Source organism: Mus musculus, chromosome 1, assembly GCF_000001635.26.
Source record: "Mus musculus strain C57BL/6J chromosome 1, GRCm38.p6 C57BL/6J".
NCBI lineage: Eukaryota > Metazoa > Chordata > Mammalia > Rodentia > Muridae > Mus > Mus musculus.
In genome coordinates this window covers 40845155-40868085 of record NC_000067.6, presented here as the reverse complement: position 1 = coordinate 40868085, position 22931 = coordinate 40845155, and the positions used below count along the sequence as shown (strand labels likewise).

Below are 22931 nucleotides of genomic sequence, written 5' to 3'. Positions count from 1 at the left end.
AGGGAGGAAAAGCTAATGTCCCTGATACTACAGTCCCTCAGAATGACAGCCCAGCTAGACTTCCCCTGTGGTGAGAGCAAGAGCTGTTCCCCCAAAGAAGCTCTGCATGAAGAAAGGGGAATCACTGTGCCCTTTATTTCAGAGACCAGGACCCAGCGAGGTACTTTCCATAGTGACCAGCCATGTACTGATTTGCAACATGGGTGCCTGGCACAGCCAAAGTAACATGATCATGTTACTGAAATAGCTGCCAAATAGCCCTTGCGGGAGCTGTCAGCCTACTGTGAGTGCCAGAGAGGACCAGCTTCAGAAGGAAGACTCATAACAGGGTTGCAAACACTGCTGATGGACAGCAGATCTGGCTTCCATCATCTCCCTGTGTTTCCCCATTCAAATGGAGCCCCCATTTTTAATGGTCATAATTCCATTTGGAATTGTGTTTGGCAAACCTATCCAAATCATGTCTCGGGGGGGGGGGGGGGATTTCTCTTCTTTGGTGGTCTGTTTCTCCAGGGTAGGCATCAAATGTTTATAGTCACCAAGTCTTGAAGTCTAGTGGGTTCTCCTCTCTAGGGATTATGAGCCAGCAGAGGCCATGAAATATATAGATGTTTCCATGATGACGGGAACGAGACAGAGGATGGTCTGGGGAAAGGATGTAGCTGCTGACCTCTGGAGGAAAAGTACAGGGTCTGCCATTACAGAAACAGGGTCATTTACAGCAACCATGGTAATAGCTGCTAGCCTTTATGAAAGACTTGCTTGGTAGTGGGCACTGTTCCAGATACCTAGAGAGAGTCATTCACTGTCCAGTTGCATGTATGAAGAGTCTGGAACACAGTCTGTTCAGCAGCATAGCTAAGCATGGAATTCTGGTTCCCACATGAGACCTTCCTTTTCTCAGAGGTTGCCTGATGCTAGTGCCTACACACAGCTGTCCTAACCATCAGCAGGTAGGACCTTGTTAAAAGCCACGCTGGATACCTCCCTGGGGGATTTAATGGTAGGTAGCACTGCTAGGGACTGAGAGGCAGCAGCTCAGCGCCTTACTTGAAGGAGCACAGGCGATCAGGACTAAAAAGCCACGCCCTGAAAAGCCACACCCCTTGAAAACCGCTCCCATCTACCCACTTGTGTTTCCAGCTGATTTTGCTACAGGCAAGGTACGCTTTCTACCTAGGGCTTTCTAGATTTTGCTACAGAGTAGCAGATGTTGTTCAAGTGGTTAAGACTCCCTTCTGACCCCACAATGGTGGCACACGCCTTTAATCCCAGCACTTGGGAGGCAGAGGCAGGCGGATTTCTGGGTTCGAGGTCAGCCTGGCCTACAGAGTGAGTTCCAGGACAGCCAGGACTACACAGAGAAGCCCTGTCTCGAAAAAAACAAACAACACCCCCCCCCACACACACACAAAAAAGACTCCCTTCTGCCTCTGCCTCCCATTAGTGACACACACACATGGTCATTGGGGATGCCACAGACAGACCGAGATGTCTCACCACCCCGTGTCATCCAGTGTTTCCTATCCCGATGCTAACTCACCATGAATCAGGGATTTAAAGAGGACTCGCCTTTGTGCAACTTTGTTTTCCTTCATACAACTAATGTAATGTGACCCCAAGGAGCTTTGGTTTCACGTAGGCATGCTCAAAGCAGTTTTCTTTCCCAACTACGGAGAACACAGAGAAAAACCATGGAACCTCACACACCTAGAAGCTTACTTTCTATCCTTCCTTCCAGTGTGGCTTTGGGCAAGTTACACGCCATCTCTGTTCCTGTTTCCTCTCTCCAAGAAAAACGACCAATCTCACAGCACCTAAACTGTGACACATAGTCATCTGTAACTCCACTCCTAGCATATATGATGCCTTCTTTTGGCCTCCATGGATACAAACCACACAGGCTTACATCCAGGCAAAATACCTATTCAAACACAAAACATAGATAACACCCACAATACACATGACTATTAAACACACACATAACATACAAACATATACATACAAACTCACATATGACACATGTACCCATATAAAACACACACAGAGAATACATATATACACATATAACACACAAACATACACATACACAGATAACATATTAATAAAATACACACATAATACACAAAATCCACACATATACACACATAGCATACAAGTATATATATATACATGCACACTAATAAAATACACACATAACACACAAACATACATATACACACATACACATAACACATGCACACATGTAAAACACATAATATACACACATAACACACACAAAATACACACATAAACATATAACACACAAACATATACATTCACACACGTAAGAACACACATAAAATACACATATAACACAAACACATACACCAAACATACACACAACATGCTAAGTCTACAAAATGTTCCTCTGCAAAACCTCCTGGTTGCCTGATAGAACAGCTCCTGGCTTCTAATGGTGGAGGACAGCATTATTTGTTGCTCTCTTGCCATTCCTGCTGAATATCTATGAATATGTATCACTTTTGTACAGCAAAACAGCTCAGAGAGTTAAAATATTTCATTAACATTTTTTTTCTCTCTGTCCTATTATGTGGATTAGGCAGTCACCTTGGAAACTGTTTTTGAGAGAGCTTGGTAGGTAGTGAAATCCGGGCTTTAAAGTTGAATATTTCATGATGGAAACAGCACTGTAATAAAGCGATCAAGCAACTACATTCACTCCGAATATCCACCTACCTGTGGACTGGGAAGTGTTCGGGGACTGTGACTGCTGGAGATAAGCCACAAGCTATAACATGGAGGAGGGCAGCCCTCCAGTGGCCAGTAAGGACAGTCACACAGAGAAGAAGAACAAATTTCCCCTGCATTGCCTCTGAGGGTAGGTGTGGTTACAGGTTACAGTTGGGGGTGTGGTAGAATGTCTGCCCTGCTGGCTGGCATGAGGCGCTGTTCCACTCCAGTACTGCTCAAAATGAGTAAGCCGCAGAGTAAGACAATGAGAAGTCTTGTGAATGCAGCTAAAGCCCTTATTTACAATCCTCCTTCACGTTCTTGTACTTTCTGACCCCCCTTTTAATAATATATTTTTCCTTATGTGTCAAGCATCTTCCTGGATCACAAACAGGCACATTGCAGAATCTCAGGTTCAGGTTCTAGTGCAACACTGTAGCAACTCTTCAAATTTTTCTCTTGCTTTTGCTTTCTTTTTTTCCCCGTTTCTTTTTGAGACAGGTGACCCAGGCTGATCTTGAACTTGAGATGCCCCCAGCCTAGCCCCACAAGGCTTACAGCTGTGCCTTCTGATTGTCCTCGATAGGAAGCTGAGATCTCAGAGCTCCGGTAGGAGCTGCTGTGATTTCTTTTCGAATGGAGTGAAACTCAAAGCTTCCAAAGTAGACCACAAGCTTCTTCTAAAACGCTTCTAGAGAAAGCGAGTCAGGGAGCACCTGGTGTCTACGGTAGATGGAATATTCTAGCCACAGTAGCGATATGCCGAGTCTTCTGTCAGCTTCTGCTTCTTCTCAAAATCTTAACAGATTTCTCTGTCAAAATGATCTTGTTGAAGGGCTTTGCCAATGAGTGATGTGGAATGTGACACTTTGTATTTACTTTTCTTCAGGTGTTGTCTTTAGTCCTTGTAGGAACCCTACACTGAAGAAGGGAGAGACCAGGTCTGGTTTAGCTAGTGTTATATATGCAGCACCCGCCACTGTTTGTGACACAGGGCATGCTCACGATTCACATCGTTGAACGAACTAGTTAAGGAAACTGATTCAAAGTATGGTGCAATCACTTGTGAATTATCCATTTAAAACTCAGGACTGGGGGTTTGCCGATGCTGTTGCCTCTTGCTGCAGCCATGGCCAACAACGTTCTTTGGCATTGTGGCCGATGGTGAGTCCTCGGGCTGTGTCTTCTTGGAGTTGTTTGCAAATAAAGTTCCAAAGAGAGCAGAAAACATCCCTGCTCTGAGCACAGGGGAGAACAGACTTGAATACAAGAGTTCTTCCTTTCACAGACTTATTCCAGGGTTCAGGTGTCAGGGTGGTGATGTCACAGGCCATAATGCCAATGGCTGCAGGTTCATCTACAGAGAGATGTTTGAGGAGGAGAACTTCACCCTGAATCATTCAGGTCCTGGCATCTTGTCCATAGCAAATGCTCGACAAAACACAAATGGTTCCCAGTTTTATATCTTTTCTGCCATGACTGAGTGGCTGGATGACAAGCATATGGTCTCTGGGAAGGTGAGAGAAACCATGTGCATCATGGAAGCCATGGGATGTTTTGGGTACAGAAGCATAAAGACCAGCAAGAAGATTCTCATTTCTGTCTGTGAACAACTCTGATAATTCTGACTTGTAGGCCTCTTACACATCAGACCATTCCTTCTGTAGCTCAGGAAGCTCCCATTTCATCTGCCCACAGTGCCCTGTAATCTCTGCTCTCACGGACGTTCTCTGGGTTCCATATTTTCCTCATTCCCCTACAAGTCGAATTGGATTGCAAAGTGAAGTGTATGATTATGAATGCAAAATAAATAATAAGAAGAAAACAGGGTTGGGAAGCAGGTCTTCTAATCAAGGTTTACTACTGTCTGTCCCATGCATGCCACGCAGGGCTCCTTACAGGCACACAAATAGGCAGGTCAAAAGGGACCCCGTTGCCCTGATTGTCTGCAGAGAGAGTGGAAAAAACAAGTGAGCCAGATAGTCTGTTCTGGAAGCAATTCTTTTGTCCAAAGAGTTACAAGAATTAACTTAATATTTATTAGCCACCAGTTGCTAGCTAGTACCAGAAGATGTTTTAAAATGTGATCGTTTGCACTGGGAATCTATAGGGAATCATTATCCACAAATTGCACAGATAACACCACAAACACCTGAATCCAAGGAGCAGAGAGATGCTAGGATTCACCCAAACTGCCTCTTACCACCATGACAGACAAGCAAAAGTGTAAGATACCCTCCACTTTAGTGAAATTTAAGAGCTGTAAGAGATATAGGTGTTTATACCTATAGATAAGTGTGTGTGCATTTTTACATATAAATTCATTTCATTAGATAAAATATTTATATAAATACACATACAGCATATATGTTGGTATACATGCATACATGTACATGTGTATATGTCTGTGTAAATACTTATTATATGCAAATATAGTTCCATATATAAGATATCTATATAAATACAAATGTAGTATATATTTATTTGAATTCATACACACATATATATGCACATACATATTTTAGTAAATATCTCTTATGTTTATATTCTACTAGTCAAGATATTTATATAAATTCACATTCTACATATATAACTTGGTATTCAGCCATATACATGGGTGTGCACATTGTACTAGCAAGTTTTGTATCAACTAAACAGAAGCTGTAATGATCTGAGAGGAAAAAAATCTCAACTGAGAAAATGCCTCCATAAGACTGAACTATAACTAAATTTGCAGAGTATTTTCTTAATTAGTGATTAATAGAGGAGGGCCCAGGACACTGTGAGTAGATCCATCCCTAGGCTAGTGGTCCTGGGTTTTATTAAAAAGCAGATTGAGCAAGACAGTAAGCAGCACTCCTCCATGGCCTCTGCATCAGCTCCTGCCTCCAGATTCCTGCCCTGTTAGACTTCCTGCCTTGACTTCCTCAGATGATAAGACTACAATTTGAAAATGCAAGCCAAACACACCTATATACTTTGGTCTATCCAAATCCATATATATATATATATACACATATATACACACACACACATATATAATATATATACATACATGTAATCATACACACACACACACACACAAATTAATCCAACTTTATACTTAACCCCTCTCCAAGACACTTACAAATTTTTTTTTTGAGGTAAACTTCTCTGGTCTTTTTGGAAAGTGAGGCATGATATCAGCAGTTCTTTTCTTGACAATCTATAGGTCACACCAGCGTACAAGGCAGTGGAAGTGATCCCTTGTATGTCTCTCCCTTTAAGCTGCCCAGTTTAAACACCTGTGTGCTTAGGAAGTTTAATGACTGGACAACCTGAGGCACTGGGGGATGACAAGAGTGCTTCAGCAGTGGCAGCCTCAGTTTAAAAATCAATGAAAAAAAAATCTCAAAGAGAGGGAGAAAGAAAGAAGGGAAAGAATAGAGAAAGAAAGGGAGGAAAAGAGGGAGGGAGGTGGGGCAGAGGGAGGATGGAAGGGAGACAGGTCATGTTATGTGCTTGTTGATTTGAGTCACAATAACTCTAGATTCACAGATGCAGGTGGGTATTCATATTGTTGCTGTGTTTGCTCTTATTTTATCCTAGAGAGTTACCCTTCTCCCACGAAGGGTGTGACACTAGGATTTCTGCTGGCTGATGTACTTCCACCTGCCTGCTCTCTACAGCCAATTAGGACTATGTTGTCACATGTGTGAATCAGGAGAGCAGCCATATTCCCATCCATCCAGGAAGATGCACAGCCATTCTAACCTGCTACTTCTAAAGATGCTTTATAAATACCTCCCATGAGAAAAAAAAAGATGGTGGCAGTCGCCTGAAGCCACATTGATGTCCCATGGTCCATGTTGCCACCAAGGACTGTGACAGTGTCTGTGGTACATGCAGTGACAGAAAGATGTTGACAACCATGATCTATTTGGCCACTGGAGATCATGCTGAGGTCTGTGTCACCAGAGACCACGAAGATGTCCACAGTCGGTCCTGTAGCCATGTATATGTTATACGCACTGAAACTATGTATAAGTCCATGATTTGTGCTCCCACTGACTAAAGAGTAAGAAACCTACATTTGCCATGGTATTGATTGCTACAGACTCACAGTTGAAAAAACAGGTCATAGAAGGCTTCTGTGATAACCCCTACCTCTATACCACACCCCCCAACACACCAAAATAAAGTAACAGCTTAGACAGAAAGCCATTGAAGAGAACTCTTAAAAATTGTGATAACCAAGCTGAAATGTAGCTCTCCACAAGTAATGGCATGGGTGTGGGTGGGGAAAGATTCAGTTTTCTTTAAGAGGCTGGCCACCCAGAGTTTGACTATGCTCTAGTGAATATATGGGTAATACAAATTGTTTCTTTTCTAGTCTTCTTTTTTTGGGGGAGTCATACAAGTAGGGGTGGACCTGAGAGGATTAGAAAGTGAGTATGTGTGGGGTTCATGTTGTGAAATTCACAAATAATCAATAAAAGTGTTACCAAAAAATAGATATACAACTATAACTAAATTGTATATAACTCAAATTATAATTCACATAAATAGATGGAAATAATGGACTTTTTGGATTTATTGTATGCTTCTATCCACAGATAAAATGTTTTCCAAAACTCAGTCTTCCAAGGCTTTCTGAAAAGTGCCATTCAAACTACAGTGACCAAAAATGGAGTTCACAGAACCCAGCTGGCTTAATACTGCCCTAGGAGAGGGGACTGGAAAACTTAAAAGCCACAGTGGGTTTGGCCACAGTGTTTTGCTATGATTTTAGAGTTTCCCCTAATGTTTTAGAGATTTATTGCTGTAAAGAGACACCATGACCCAGATAAATCTTATAGAGGCAAACATTTAATTGATGCTAGCTTGCAGTTTCAGAGGTTCACTCCACTATCATCGTGTTGGGAAACAAGATATTGTGCAGGCGAACATGGTATTGGAGGGGCCAAGAGTTCTACATATAGATCTGAAGGAAGTCAGGAGGAGACTGTCTTCCACAGGGAACCAGTTCTGCCTTAGGTGTAGCTTAAGCCAAAAGGATACCTTAAAGCCCATGTTAGATGGGACAAAGGCATTTTTAACAATTTGTCTTTACAACTCAGCTGCATTTTTATCTCTGTACCTCCAAACTAACTCATTCAGAGCAGAAATGTAGCAAAGAAAAGGTAATATTCATTCACTATGTCAAAACTAAAAAAGAAAATTTGAATTAATTCCAAATTAATCAGCATGTTTTGTCTTAAAAATGGCTTCTTTTTGTCTTAGTTAGCTTTTTACTGTTGTGAACAGACACCATGACAAAGGCAACTCTTATAAGGACAACATTTAATTGGGGCTGGCTTACAGGTTCAGAGGTTCAGTCCATTATCATCAAGGTGGGCACATGGCAGCATCCAGGCAGGCATGGTACACCAGGAGCTGAGAGTTCTACATCTTCATCCAAAGGCAAACAGAAAAAGACTAGCATCCAGGCAGCTAGGGAGAAGCTCTTAAAGATCATACCCACAGTGACACACTCCCTCCAACAAGGCCACACCTCCTAATAGTGCCACTTTCCATGGGCCAAGCATATTCAAATCACCACACCTAGCATTCACCACCCACACATGCTCCACACTGAACTTAATGCTGAAGAAGAAACCAGCTTTTGTTAACCAGTGTTAAAAACTGAACTTTGTCTCCCAGTATCTAGGGATTCAATAGGACGTTGGAACACACTAGGCAACACCTCTACCACTAAGCTATATTCCCCAGCACCACCTGTCTTAGTCAGGTTTTCTATTCCTGCACAAACATCATGACCAAGAAGCAAGTTGGGGAGGAAAGGGTTTATTCGGCTTACATTTCCATACTGCTGTTCATCACCAAAGGAAGTCAGGACTGGAACTCAAGCAGGTCAGGAAGCAGGAGCTGATGCAGAGGTCATGGAGGGATGTTCCTTACTGGCTTGCTTCCCCTGGCTTGCTCAGCCTGCTCTCTTATAGAACCCAAGACTACCAGCCCAGAGATGGCACCACCCACAAGGTCCCTTTCCCCCTTGATCACTAATTGAGAGAATGCCTTACAGTTGGATCTCATGGAGGCATTTCCCCAACTGAAGCTTCTTTCTCTGTGATAACTCCAGCCTGTGTCAAGTTGACACCCAAAACCAGCCAGTACATTACCTTTCCTTTTTTTATTTAAAATTGGATATTTCTATGATGCCCAGTCTAGATTTGAACTTACTGTGTGATGCAATCAGGCCATGAACACTGAGATGCATTTGCCTCTGCTCTGAGAAGCTGGAGTGACTGCAAGTAACAATGCTCTTGTGTATAGCTAGCCTTGACTAGGTATTTCCTCTGTCTCCATCCTGACCCTGGCCATCTAGTTTAAAGAATCCATTCCTTAGCTTTTGTGTGTGTTATAATATGAAAGCAGAGACAGGCCCAAAATGGGGTCAAGCTCATGGGGAGGCCCCAAGACCAGACACTATTACAGAGGCTATGAAGCACTCACAAAAAGGGACCTAGCATGATTACCCTTCAAAAGAATCAACAAGCAGCTGAAAGAGTCAGATGCAGATAGTTTCACCCAAACAATGGACAGAAGCTGCTGACCCCTGTGGTTGAATTAGGGGAAAGCTGGACGAAGCTAAGGAGGAGGTCGGCCCTGTAGGAGGACCAGCAGTCTCAATAAACTTGGACCCCTGAGATCTCTCAAGCACTAGACCACAAACCAGGCAGGTATGTCAGCTGATATTAGGCCCCTCAACACATATATGGCGGAGGACTGCCAGGTCTGGGTTTAGTCAGAGAAGATGCACCTAACCCTCAAGAGACTGGAGGCCCCAGGGTGTTTAGAGATCTGGTGGAGCAGGGTGAGGAGTGGTGACATCCTCGTGAAGACAGGGGAGCAGGGAGGAGGTATGGGGTGTGGAACAGTCAGAGGTTGGGCCAGGAAGGGAATAAAATCTCGAGTTTATAATTAATTAATTAAAAGATAATACGAAAGGCATAAAATCTTCCTCTATCCTCCTTGATTTTGAATATATAAGACAGTGTCTTCCCAAGTTCTTTCTGTAATTTTCCCCCTACATTTTACTGACAGTTGCTGAGAAGTCTCCACACATTTAATTCCTCCAGACAATCAATGAGAATTCATCTTTCTATTCATTTCTGCTTATGAGCCTCCAACCGTCCCTGGAGACCCACCCAAAGCAAGTCTTGTGATTTTCCTCATTACTGTGTTTCCCAACACTACTGGGTGTTTCCCGAGAATCCCCCCACACCTGCAGCCTCCGGCCCAATTCTGGACCAGTCATCTGTGTTCCTCTCACATTCTAAGCTCCTCTATAAGACTAGCTTGGTAACTGTCATGAAAATACAAATCACATTATGGCTGAGTTGAATAAGTCATCATCCACTGAGTGGCACTATTTAGGTGTCATCCAGACCTGATGATGTCACTGTTCTCCACAGAAAACAACCTGTAAAGCTTGCCTGGCTCTCATGCACTAACTACACCTATCGGCTTACCTTTCTTTCTGCACATGCCTATAATTACAACACTCTGTCTGTCTGTCTCTCTTCCTCTCTCTGTTTCTCCCTCTCTGTCTCTCCCTCTCTGTCTCTCTCTCTGTGTCTCTCTCTTTCTCTCTCTCTCTCTCTCTCTCTCACACACACACACACACACACACACACACATGCACACACATCCCTACATGTACATTTTAATGATAATTACCAAAGGGTGCTTTTTGCTCTACTCTATTCCCTCACAGATGAATTTAACCTCCAAATTCAACACAGCATTTCACAGATTCCTGGTAAAGATGGCCACAGAGAGCACACCACATAGTCTGTTATTTCAGACACCCCTTCCATCAAACATAAGTCAAACCCTATCATTAAGTTGCTCTGTGTAGTCTCTCCAGCTGGCTTTAATTTGTGTGTCATCTGCCACTCTCTGACCTAAGCCTAGTGAGAAAGCCCAATGCACAGAGATGTCACAGCTTTCAAAACTGCAAGCCATCCCTCACCACCTTCCTTACTCACTCCTTTTAATTGCATTGCTGAAGAGCTATCCTGTTTGTTAAATGGAAAAGTTAGAGTACAAAATCAATACTCAAAGAAATTTTAACCTTCCCTTTGACTACTTCCAAGATAAGCCTGTGTACCCCAAACAGAAATAAACACAGCATGGACAATTGGAAAGCAGCACCCCTCAGACATGAAGCTCCTGCATTCATTACCAAGCAACAGTTTATATATCAATCAGCCCAGCAAACACAACTCACCCACACTCCATCCACTTCATAAGCAGTTGAGAACTGTACTTAGCATCAGTGTGAGTGTCACGTGACAACTCAGAGAGACTTTGAACGTGTGGCTCTGTATAAATTGTTATGTCCATCAGCTATCTGGCCAATCGACTTGTGATAAACACACAGTAGCCACATAAGAGAATGAAAAATAAGGGCAACCGTCTGAAATTTATAAATATTCAAACTTTTACTAGAAACAGCTTGCATGAGAAATTTAAATGGCATACAGTCCTGAAAAGGGTTCCATCCCAAAGATCTACAAAAAAAAGAATTGCACGTTCAGATGACACAAACTAACCAGACACATCTAAGCGTTGTCTGGAAAACATAATGGCACGCCATAGCTTAATATCACAGGATATATGCATAACAGAATCAAGCCAAAGAAAGCCAAAAAGCAAATGAGCCAATATCAAAAGGAAACAGAAGATGACATTGTGAAAGTAACACAAAGATATATCAATGTCCTTGAAATGGTTTGTGATTGTGAATTGAGCTAAACCCCTGGAGTGTTACAAACAGCTGGTACTATTTCAGGCAAGCCTGGTCATTAAAACACCCTCATGGTTTAGTAGGTAGCTCAGGCTCCTGCTACCTTTCCAAGTCTCCCCCTGTGTATAAAGCAGGCTGTAGGGAGAGCTGAGGCAGCATCATCACTATACCTATAAGAAGAGCCAACCCAGCCTTCCCAGAGCACCTTCCATGTCGTCATCCCCCTGCCTCAGTGTTGTCTTTCCTTCTTGCTACAACTGGAGAATTCATTGTGGGGTCCCCAACAAAGCCTGAGTGCTGTGTGTTTCTCAGTGCCTCACAGACATCAAACCCTTCCTTGATGGAAACTTCCAGAATGCAAGTACCAGTAGAGGGGAGCCTTTTGTATCTGGCCTTGATTTCAATCAAGAGTCCTGGCAAATGATCCTTTTTGATATACAAAATGCCTGTGCTAGTGAATGATAAAGAATTATATTTCCCCACAAAACCTTTTCTTGCAGGAGGTTAGAGGAGATTGTGGGTCTGTCAGAGTTCTGGCATGTACGCCAAAGAGGATGAAATTGAGGGATAATATGCAATCAAATGACCAGAAGAACTAGATCCTGTAAAATGTGTGGGGTGGGAGTTAATTTGCCATGGTCTTCATAAAGCAAGGCTATTATAATCCTCACATGGAAGTATCTGGAAACGTTAGAGCCGGACAATATTAAAAGCACGTTCTCTCAATAAATTTAAATGTGCTGAACATCTTAGCAATTTAAGTTTTAAATGGGAATTTTAAAATATCAAATGGAATTATGTGCTAAGCTGAGGCTGTTGGCTTTTACAAATTTTAAACCTTATTACAATTCAGGGGTCCCCCCTTTAACTTCACACAGTTCTAATCTGCATTATATGCACTTTGCTGTGTGGATTTCCTGAGTTCCAACAGTGTTAGGTTTCTGTTAGCATACATCACTAAGAAAAATCTCAGATGATGCAGTTGGTAATACATTAGAGTAACCACATTTGGTATTGTTGTCATGGCCCTTTTGAACTCAGGAGTTCAGAGCTCCAATAACAAGAACAACTGCTATCTATTTTTAAATTAGTGAATCATTGGCTCACAGAAGTCAGGGGGATGAGTGTCTGGCTATGTGTGGGCATGTAGGTGGAGAAGAAACAAAGCCAGTTGTCAGGCATTTGTTTTCCATTAATTATTCTCCCTGTTTTTAAAAAGAAGCAGAAGTGAATGTCAAGGAGACAATCAACATAGGCTTGGTTTGCTGTGGGCGATCACATAAGCACCCTGCGTTTACTTCAAAATGTATGATAGATCCACTACCTGCTCCCTGGAGAACTAGTTCATTGCCAGCCCAGACAGCTTTGGGTTCTTGAAAAGTCAAAAGATCTCCTTTGTGAGGAGAAATCACAATTAAATGACTCATTAAGAAATAACTCCAATGTACATCCACTAATTTTATGCCAATACCATTGCTAACACAAAACAGACGGGGGAGTGTGGTGCTTCGAAATCTCTCCTGAAAACTCTAGAGGCAAAAGTTAGTGATGTATCTGGATATGCCGTCCAACAACTAGAAAGAGCAGCCCAGCGAGCAGAGAGAAGAATACGCCAGCGGGGGCCAGAAAAAACGACCAGCCGTACAGGATGGAAGGGGTGAATTCCCAGCAGTCTCTCATCCTCAAGGCTCTGTAGCTTTCCATGTCAGCCACTGCCTGGACCCAGATGACATACAGTATCACCACCAGGGAAAACAGGACACCTGAGGAGAGGAGAAGACCATTAGCTTTTCTGGAGGTATCACACCCTCCTCCCAAAACACCCTAAAGTATTCATTTGTTGAAGTGTAACCTCCATTCCGAGCTAAATCAGACACTGTCTGTGCTATTCTTTATCAGCTAAATCAACAGTTCTCAACCTGTGGGTAGTGACCTCTTTGGGGCTTCAAATGACTTTTTCACAGGACTCACCTAAGACCTTCAGAAAACAGGTATTTACATCATAATTCATAACAGTAGCAAAATTACAGTTGTGAATTAGCAATGAAATAATTTTAGAGTTGGGGTCACCAACTCTAAACAACATGGGGGGAGATTGTATTGAAGGGTTGCAGCATTAGGAAGGCTGAGAACCACTGGGCAAAGTAGACATGATGTTGATTTTCATATTTTAAAGCATTCTGTGGACCACTGTATCAGCATGAGAGACAACAACCATAGTTGATATGTACTTATCGGTTGCTAACTGTTTGCCAAGTACTGTGCTAAGTCTATGAATATTTATATTGACATGTGTACACTTTAACTGATGCAAGGTTTGAAGCAAGCAGTATAGTCCATTATTACTTCTTTCAAAAAATGCAGGGGATCAGTGGAAATTGTACCATCAGTCCCACAGCATTAAGTGTGTACAGACACAACTAGCAGTTTTCAGCCCAGGTTGTTGAAACTCTTGCAATACCACCTAACTATATAGCTGCAACCAGATACAGCCATGAAACCAATGTCTACATGAGCACCACACATTTTGTACATGACCACTTGCATGTTCAAAATGTGCAATGGCAAACAAATGTTGAATGTTTTAACTTCCATTTTTATTTTTTATGTATAGGTGTTCCGCCTGTCTATATAAACTATGTACCATGTGTATACACTGAGTGCCAGAGGAGGCCAGAAGAGGGTTTAATCTCCTAGGACTGGAGCTACAGACAGGTCAGTTCTGAGAATCAGAAGAGCAGCCAGTGCTCTGAACCCCTGAGACATCTCTCTAGCAACCCCTCACCTGTCCACTCATGATACTATACATTAAATACTAAATACTAAATATATATTGAGTAATATGTATCTATATCCATTAAAGGTACATGTCAGATAAAATCATTGTCTTGAAAGAACCAAGAAAGAATATTGATGACAGAAGAGCTTGAGAAAAATAAACCCATAAATTTGAGATCACAGGCTTTATGTAAATGAAAGGAAGTGGGAAGAAGAAGAAGGGAGGAGAAAGGAAAAGAAAAAGAAGGAGGGAGGGAGAGAGGTAAAAGGAAAAAGAGAGAGGTAAGGAAAAAGAGAAAATATGACATGGAGGGAAGAAAAAAGACAGAGGAAGAGGAGGATGGAAGAAAAGAAGACAGGAAGGAAAAGGAAGGAGATGGCAGAAATAAAGAGAACAGAATAAGAGAGGGAGATAAGAGGGAAGAAAGAAGGAACAGGCAGGAAAAGAAGACATGATGGGGTAAAAAGAAGAGAGAAAGTGGGAAAGGGAGGAGAGGAAGGATAAAGGGAGAAGAATCAGAGAGGGAGAGGAAGTAGAGAGGGAGAGGAAGCAGAGAGGGAGAGGAAGAAGAGGAGAGGAAGAAAAGAGGGAAAGGAAGTAGAGAGGTAGAAGAGTGGGAGAGGATATAGACAGGGAGAGGAAGGAGAGAGTGAGAGTGTACACAAAGAGGCAGAGGGAAGAGGCAACATCACACAGTGTATCAACACCTCCACATAACCCATCAGTTCAAAACACTATTAGCATACTAAGAATGGAGAGCATATCACCTTGATGAGACCTTGAGCCCAGCCATTGACATGACAGAAGCCAGTGAACAGTGACATTTGAGAGCAGCTTTGGGGGCATACTCATCAGATGTGGCTGCTACTGTAATTACCAGACAGTAGCTCATCATTGGCTCCTGATGCCATGATGTCATAAGAAATTGCTTATTTTGACTCACAGTTTCAGAGACTTGTTCTGGTGGCATCTTGTCCCTGTGGCTCTAGGGCCTATCACAAATTAAGACATCATAGTGGAAGCACTGGGCTGCTTACACTGTTTATTTAAGAAGAGCAATAAAGCACTAAGAGGCCAGGGTTCCAACATCCCTTCAAGAGCATGTCCTTAATGACCTAGCTCTCTTCCACTGGGCCCTGTCTCCCAAAGGTTCTACCACAATAGAGCCACAGATTGGCGTCCAAGCCTTTAACATGTATCCATTGGAGATGACTTCATATCCAAATGGTAACAAGTACAAAATGTTCATATTTTGATTGCTATGTATCTGAAAGCTAACTGTATTTCCATTGATAAAGCAGAAGTGACAGCAGGTCAATGGAAGAGAATGGCTTTTAAGAGCTCAGCCATCCAACTTGCTCAGCACATTCTTGGTTGTCTTGCTACGCCAAGGGGTAAGGCACCACCAGAGAGAAGCTTAAGGATTCAATACAAAAGAAAGGTTTGTAACTCTGCGGAGATGTGCCCATATTTGAGCTTACACCTTCTCATAATGACCATTCCAGCTACAGATCAATGTGGTATTAACCAAGATGTCTCCCAGAGAAGGTATGCTCTTCAAGTTGTGATTAATATTGTAAGTGAATATGCTGGCCCACAGGATGGAGCAACCACCACTGAGTAACAACTGTATCTGAGAAACAGCAGAGATGTAGCTAGAGAGCAAACTTCTTACTTATTCACTTTATATCCTGCTCACTGCCCTCCCCCCAGTCAACCCCTCCCACAATCCTTTCCCCCACTCCATTCCTTCTCCTCTGAGCAAGTGAGACCCCCTTGCCCCAGGTATCCTTCCACCCGGGCACTGTGCAACCTCTCCCATTGAAGCCAGACAAGGCAGCCCAGCTAAGGAGACCGTATCTCATATACACGCAGTAGCTTTTGGGGTAGCTCCTAATCCAGTTATTGGAAACCCACATGAAGAACAATCAGTGATACTCTGTTGTGCTTGCAGAAAGGAGTGTGTTGTCCTCTGAGAGGCTCCACCCAGCAGCTGATGCAGGCAAATGCAGATACCCACAGCCAAACAGTGGATAGAGCTTGGGGACTCTTATGGAAGAATGGGAAGAAGGATTACAGCCCTGTAAGGGCTAGAAACCACACAAGAGGACCAACAGAGTCAACTAACCTGGTCCCATGTGGCTCTCAGAGTCTGAACCACCAACCAAAAAACATACATGGACTAGACCTAGGCCTCCTCACACCTATGTAACAAATGTAGAGAGCAAACTTTTAACAAGGCCTTACTTGAGATTTTGGCAAAAATGTGGCTGTAACATGAGTCATGTAGTGACTATGCCAGGGGTCAAACAGAGACTCCATTTTACAGCAACTGCATGCACAGTAGTATCTGTTAGCAGAAAGGTTTGGGCACTTACACAACACCCTTTGGCTCCTGCAAACACTGGACAGCTCTTCATGTTATTTGTTGCTATGGTGTTGATCCCCCTTCCATCACAAAAGCACCATCTTTTCAGATATTCTTACTAAAAAAATTAAATTGCCTCTGTGAAGAATCAGTCACCTGTATGCATCTTTTCAAAAGCCGTGATTAGATTTAGAATGTTAAAAAGCACATAGCGGGCAATAATGACGATGATTATTAATAAGAAATAACTTGTACTTAAACAATGCTGCTATTTGGAGAAGAATTGCATTATGAAAGCACTAAAAATGCTCATTTATTTAATTTTTAATCTGTTCTTTAATTGACACAAATTAACACAGTCCATTTAATATATATGAAATCAGTTTGTGATTCTATCTTACCCATGGGGCAAAACAGTCACTACCTCACTACCAATTAAATTATAGATGATAAGTAGGGGTGGGAGATGGGGGTGAACTATTTTAACTACTAATGCTGTAAGATTTAATCAGGAGAACCTGTACAAGTCTGTGAGCAAGAAGGGTGTGAGGTAGCTGTTACATGTAGCTAGACTAATCAAACAAATCATCAGTTTGAATTGGAGCTACATATCTCACTACTAAAAATGTGAAAAGAAAACAAACCAGGATGGTCCCTCTCATGTTCGAGCAAATTCACAGTAGCAGATAGTAGGCGATAGAAATGAGAAACCTAGATAATGAAACAATGTAACAATGAGTACAGCGAAACAATGTCACAAGGAGTGAGATCAAACAATGTAGCCAGAGCAGAGAAACAGTGTGGCGCTGAGCATGATGAAACAATGTAACAAATGTGCCTCCACAGACTCAGACCTTCCACACACCTCACTGTAAAGGAGCAAAGGATAACTTGTCCTGAAGAAACCTGTCAAGTGGCATGATTTTCAAAGTAATCACAGTTAACATCACCAGTATTAACTATGTCACAGTGATGGGGCTGGGAGGTGATGTCACTGAATGGAGCAGGTGCTACAGCAAAATGCAGAGCCTAATCCAGCCCTGAGAAGGCATTAAACCCAAATCCAACACCATTTCAAGAACCCTTAAGCCTGTGCTCTTCAAAAATTCCAAATTCCTGAAAGTCAAAGCAGAAGTAAATCTGGTTTGATGGAGACTTGTGTGGCACAAGTAAACATGATCTATAATCCAGGGTCACATCATTTGTTAGAAAAGAAATTAATAGAATGGTTACAGAAAGGATAATGGAGGAAGATGGATGAAAGCACTTGCATCTTTGGTGTAAAGTTGAAGACAGTCCCAAACCAAATAATAATAAATAATAATAATAATAATGATGATGATGATGATGATGATGATGATGATGATGATGTCGGGGTAAGAGAGGGAAGCATACCTGTGGTCACACATGTGCTGGAAGGAACATGGTGGAGAGGAAGGAAGGCAGCATGTGTATCCATTGGAAAAATGTCCCTGTCTCTTGTCCCTTTGGTAGGACATTCTGACTCCTCATAAGCAATCACACAGTGAGTTGGCAGATAGAGTCTGTCCATGTGACATCACTGTTTACATGAACTCTCTATTTTCTCTTTACAGTCTAGGACTTTGTTACAGAATGTGAACACTAATAGGCTAGGGTGACAAAGGGGCTACCTTTCAAGCCCACCTGCCACACTGACTTTAGAACAGAAATCAGTGCTGAAGTTAACCTATACATTTTCAATGAATCATCTCACAAAGTTATTTTTTATATGCCTAAACACAGTTTGAAAGCCTGTTCCCCCACTTGCTAGAAACAAGAGGAGTAACATTCAGTTACAGATGGACATTGAGCATAGTCATCGATGTTGGGGACAATCAGAGAGAGAATAAGTATCCTGGGGACTCCCCCAAGGCCTCAAGGCCAAGGTATTCTCCACATAACAAGGAAGCCAGCCCTGTGTCACACATACACAGAAACAAGAGCAGAAGAAGGATTTACTATAAAACCTCTCAATGTACTAGAAAAAAAGATTTAGAAGCACATTTGTATGCAGGAAATTGAGGCAAAGAAATGAAGGCTTTTTTTCTTTTAAAGAAGGCAAATTGTCAAAGATCTATGCTTGCATCTCACAGTATGTGTATGTGTGGTGAACTGAAAGAGAATGTTCCTCATAGTAACAGGCATTTGAATACTTTGTCCCTGTTGGTGGCATTTGAGGGGAGGTTTAGAAAGTCTGATTTTGTTGGAGGAGGAGTGTCACTAAGAATGGGACTAGAAAGTAAAACATCTCTCCTACTTCCATTTTGCTCTCCCTCTCTTCCTCTCCCCCTCCCTCTCCCTCTCTTCCCTCTCCTCCCTCTCCTCCCTCTCCTCCCTCTCCTCCCTCTCCTCCCTCTCCTCCCTCTCCTCCCTCTCCTCCCTCTCCTCCCTCTCCTCCCTCTCCTCCCTCTCTTCCCTCTCCCTCTCCCTCTCCTCCCTCCCCTCCCCCTCCCTCTCCCTCTACCTCTCCTCCTCCCTCTGTTTCTCCCTCTCCTCCCTCTCCCTCTACTCCCTCTCTCTTCCTTCCCCATTCCATGTGCATTTGAAGATGTGCTCTCTCAGTTCCTGGTACCACACCTGCTACTATGCCCCTATAATATGATAGGCTTAAATCTCTCTGGGCATGTAAGCAAAAATAACCTTTTCTTTCATTAATTGAATCTGTCATGATATTTTACTGTAGTAGCCCAAAGGTAACTGATACAGTATACATGACTCTTTACAAAAGATTTTTTGGGAGCAACTTGAAATGATAAACTTGATATTCAACTGTTCATGTAAAACTACATTTCCTGTGGCTTCGTTATTTAAATGAAAGATGGTGATGGCTCACTTCCTAAGAATTACGAATCTAAGGTAGTTCTTTGCTTACCGATAGACAAGTTCATTGACAAATAGCTTCAATTTTAAATGGACTTAGGAAAGACTATGCAATATCATAATTTTAAAAGTGCCTTTCCAAGGAAGTTAAGGTAAAAAGAAAATTAGAACCATGGCAAATGGTTTTATCTCTACTTGGAGATTCACAGGCTCTAGAGATAGGCAAAATCCAGCAGGGACCTCTCCCAAAAACCAGGAGGTTAGCATAGCAAAGCCTGGGATGATTTGCCTAGGTTATCTTATGGCTCCTTTCAGAGGATGGAAATGAGATTTAAGAATGTAGGATGATCGCTGTCTGTCACCTGCATAGGAGGTTGAGACAGGAGGCTTTGTTGCAAATTCAAATTTGGTTATGTAGTGAGTCACCAGACCAGTCAAAGATATACAGCAATACCTACAACTCCCAAATAATGAAGAGGAGGGAGAAGATGAAGGAGAGAGAATGGGAGGGAGAGAGAAGGGAGAGAAAGTGAAAAGGAGAGAAAGGAAAAAAGGGAGGGAGAGAGAGAGAAAAGGAGGGGAAAGGAGATCTACAGTAGCTAGATGTCCGTCAATACCAAACACGATCACTTAAGTCTGGAAAACATTCCCAGAATCTCCAGAGAGATACAGTGACTCGCAAAGCAGAGCTGTCTGAAAGGCTGGCAGAAAGTTCCACTATGAACAAAAAGAAACAATAACCTGGGCTCATGAGGCTGTTAGGGAGAACAGCAGTGGAGACCAGTACACCCAGACGGAGAAAGGAAAGTGAGTCACAGAAGAAAGATGAAAAGTGACTCACCCCACTGTCATTTTGTAGTGGAAACAGTGACTTATCATGAGATGAATTCACCATGAGGCTGTGTTACAAGTGCCTTTCTTAGGTCTGTAAGGGGACACTGAATCACTGAATGCCTTTCTTTTTTTTTTTTTTTTTTCTTTTCTTTTCTTTTTTTTTTTTTTTTGCAACAGGGTTTTTGCAGACATGCAAACTGTCTTCATACAAACATTTAGTAACTTAGCTCACACCTCATGTTAAACTCTGGTATTTTGGTGTGTTTTCTAATTTGGTGTGCTTTCTTTTTCTCAGTCTTTTAAAGTGTGAATAGATGAGTTTTGGGAAAAAAAAGAAACATAAATATCAGGAAGCCACAATATATTTATCACTTGTGGAAATCTGCCAAGCCTTTTCAGTATCCCAGTTCCCCTCTACCAAGTCTGTCTCACTGTGAGTTAGACTTTAGAAGACCTTGCAATTGAAGGCACTATAACCCATGGGTTCCCCTGGCATCCCTCCCCAGGCAAATACAACTCCTGCCACCCCCAGCCCCACCCCCATAGTTTATATTAGACATAAATAGCAGCTTTTTTCCAGCTTGTTTATCCATTCACCTGCATGTGAACATTTGAGGAATTCTAGGTGTGGATTGTTATGTCTTGTGCTACCTTACTGTATGCATAGAGTTTTGAAATAGCATTTGCTTAGGCCAAACGGTTGTGTGGGCAAGGATACTAATAAACTCTTTTAACAAAATGACCCAGGTTTGAGTTGATACTTGGCAGGAGCTGAATAACCAACCCCAACACCTTAGCTGCCCTGCTCAGCCCAACTGAAGACACAGTTCTTGAAAAGCAACAGAATACAACCTAAATTCTACACTAACCCTGACCTTTAATCAGAGCTCTTGATGGTTGCTATTGAACAATTAGCTTGGGGGGGGGGTCATTTTGTGATCAGTTGTTTTGGGGTCCTTCATTTGAAAATAATTCAATTTTTCTCATTCAGAGAACATAAAGTAACATATGAATCAGTATGAAATACATGCAGGTGTAATTATAAAACACCTGTGAACTAGCCTCTGACCTAGAAACCAGAACATTACTCATGCTTGTGTCCATTTGGCTGTGATTCCTTTGGAAGGAGATATGTTCCTCCAATATTTAAGGACCATTTCTAGCATTTCATTGAAAATATTAATATTTACAGGTAAAAGAAAGAACTAGGTGGCACAGGGATGGCTGCCTGAGAACAGGCAGTGATTCAGATGAAATCTCAAAGTCCCTTACTATAGCAGGTTAAAATTTAAATTAACATACTACATATAATCATCTTAGGATACCACCACATTTACAAGCCTGTTGTCACGTGGTTTAACGACATCCTGACTACCTAAAACACGTCAGTGTTTGAGGCCTCTGTGCACTTCCACAAGATGTGTGTGCCCTACCAACGGGGACTCATACAAGCTGACCCCCCTCCCACAGCTAGTTCTACTGCCAAGTTCAATCCTTTATATGTTATAAAAAGAGAAAGGGGAAGTCTGCCAACTGCACATTGGCTAGATGATAATACTTCTCATTATATTCTAATGCATTTTCCAAGTAATTTCATAAAAATTGCATTCATTAAAACTAAGACTGCTTTTCTGGGCAAACAAGCTAAGTGTCCTTTAAAATATGTTAAATTGTGTTTTATAATAATTTGTTGTTTCTTTTTTACACTAATGGGTTATTGCTTTCTATTAGGATCAAATGATGCTCTGTTTAATGTATCCTATTTTGGAAGTTTAAAACAACTGATACATTGTGTCCAACACTCTTGATCTTGATTCTTCTGCATTCATTCTTCTGACACTTCACTTCTGGTGTTTCTGCAGCCTTTTGAGTTAGTCCTAACTGCTCTTGCATTTATAATCCGTTTACCAATCTCCCTAGCTGATATTCACCTGGCACACTGTGCCCTCCTCCTATCATTCTCTGGAGTCATGATTTTTATCTTGTCAGTCGACCCTGTCTATCAACTACATACAGGGCTTCCCAAACACATATGATAATTTTCAGCATTAAACATTCCTGTGCTGAATACAATGAACTGCATTGAAAAATAGGAATTAACAGAGAATTCTCCACAAGCATTCAAGTTGCAAGGGTGACTCACTCCAAGGGTGATTTTACTCACAACCACCGAGTTTCAGGATGTGTTTAAAAGGTACTAGTCTGGATTTTGACAACTCTAACTTTCATCTCACGTTCCTGGCTGCAAAGATTTCCACTTTGAAGTAACTCTATGCATGGTCCTTGCTTCTTCATCTGTTACTTCATTGGTAAGTGGTGATCACTTCCTTATGAGATCTCATATAAGAAAGAGGTCATGGGGAATGAGATGACGACGCACAGCAGCCAGCACTGTGCTGGGAACATGTTCTCCCTCAGAAGCATCAGCTAACATCATCATCACCATCACCACTATCACCATCATCACCACCACCACCACCATCATCACCATCATCATCATCAGGAGTTGACATGAGTTAGTTCTGACAGCTAGGGAATGATATCTGCAGTGTTCTACAGCACCAGAGAATTTCATGTGACCC

The 22931-nt window shown here is 42.1% G+C and overlaps 1 protein-coding gene and 1 pseudogene across 3 annotated transcripts in view; one reads left to right on the top strand and one right to left on the bottom strand.

The window, feature by feature from the left end:
• Positions 3847 to 4547, top strand: Gm5973 (predicted gene 5973; annotated as a pseudogene).
• Positions 11199 to 22931, bottom strand: part of Tmem182 (transmembrane protein 182) — a 51315-nt gene continuing 39582 nt past the window's right edge. For 2 of the 3 annotated variants that reach the window (XM_017321461.1, XM_006496124.1), the window contains exon 5: positions 11199 to 13290. In XM_017321461.1, coding sequence (XP_017176950.1) covers positions 13070 to 13290 — 221 coding nt within the window. In that variant the 3' untranslated portion in view covers positions 11199 to 13069. The remainder of the gene's footprint in view (positions 13291 to 22931) is intronic. The other variant, NM_001081198.1, reaches the window with a different exon arrangement.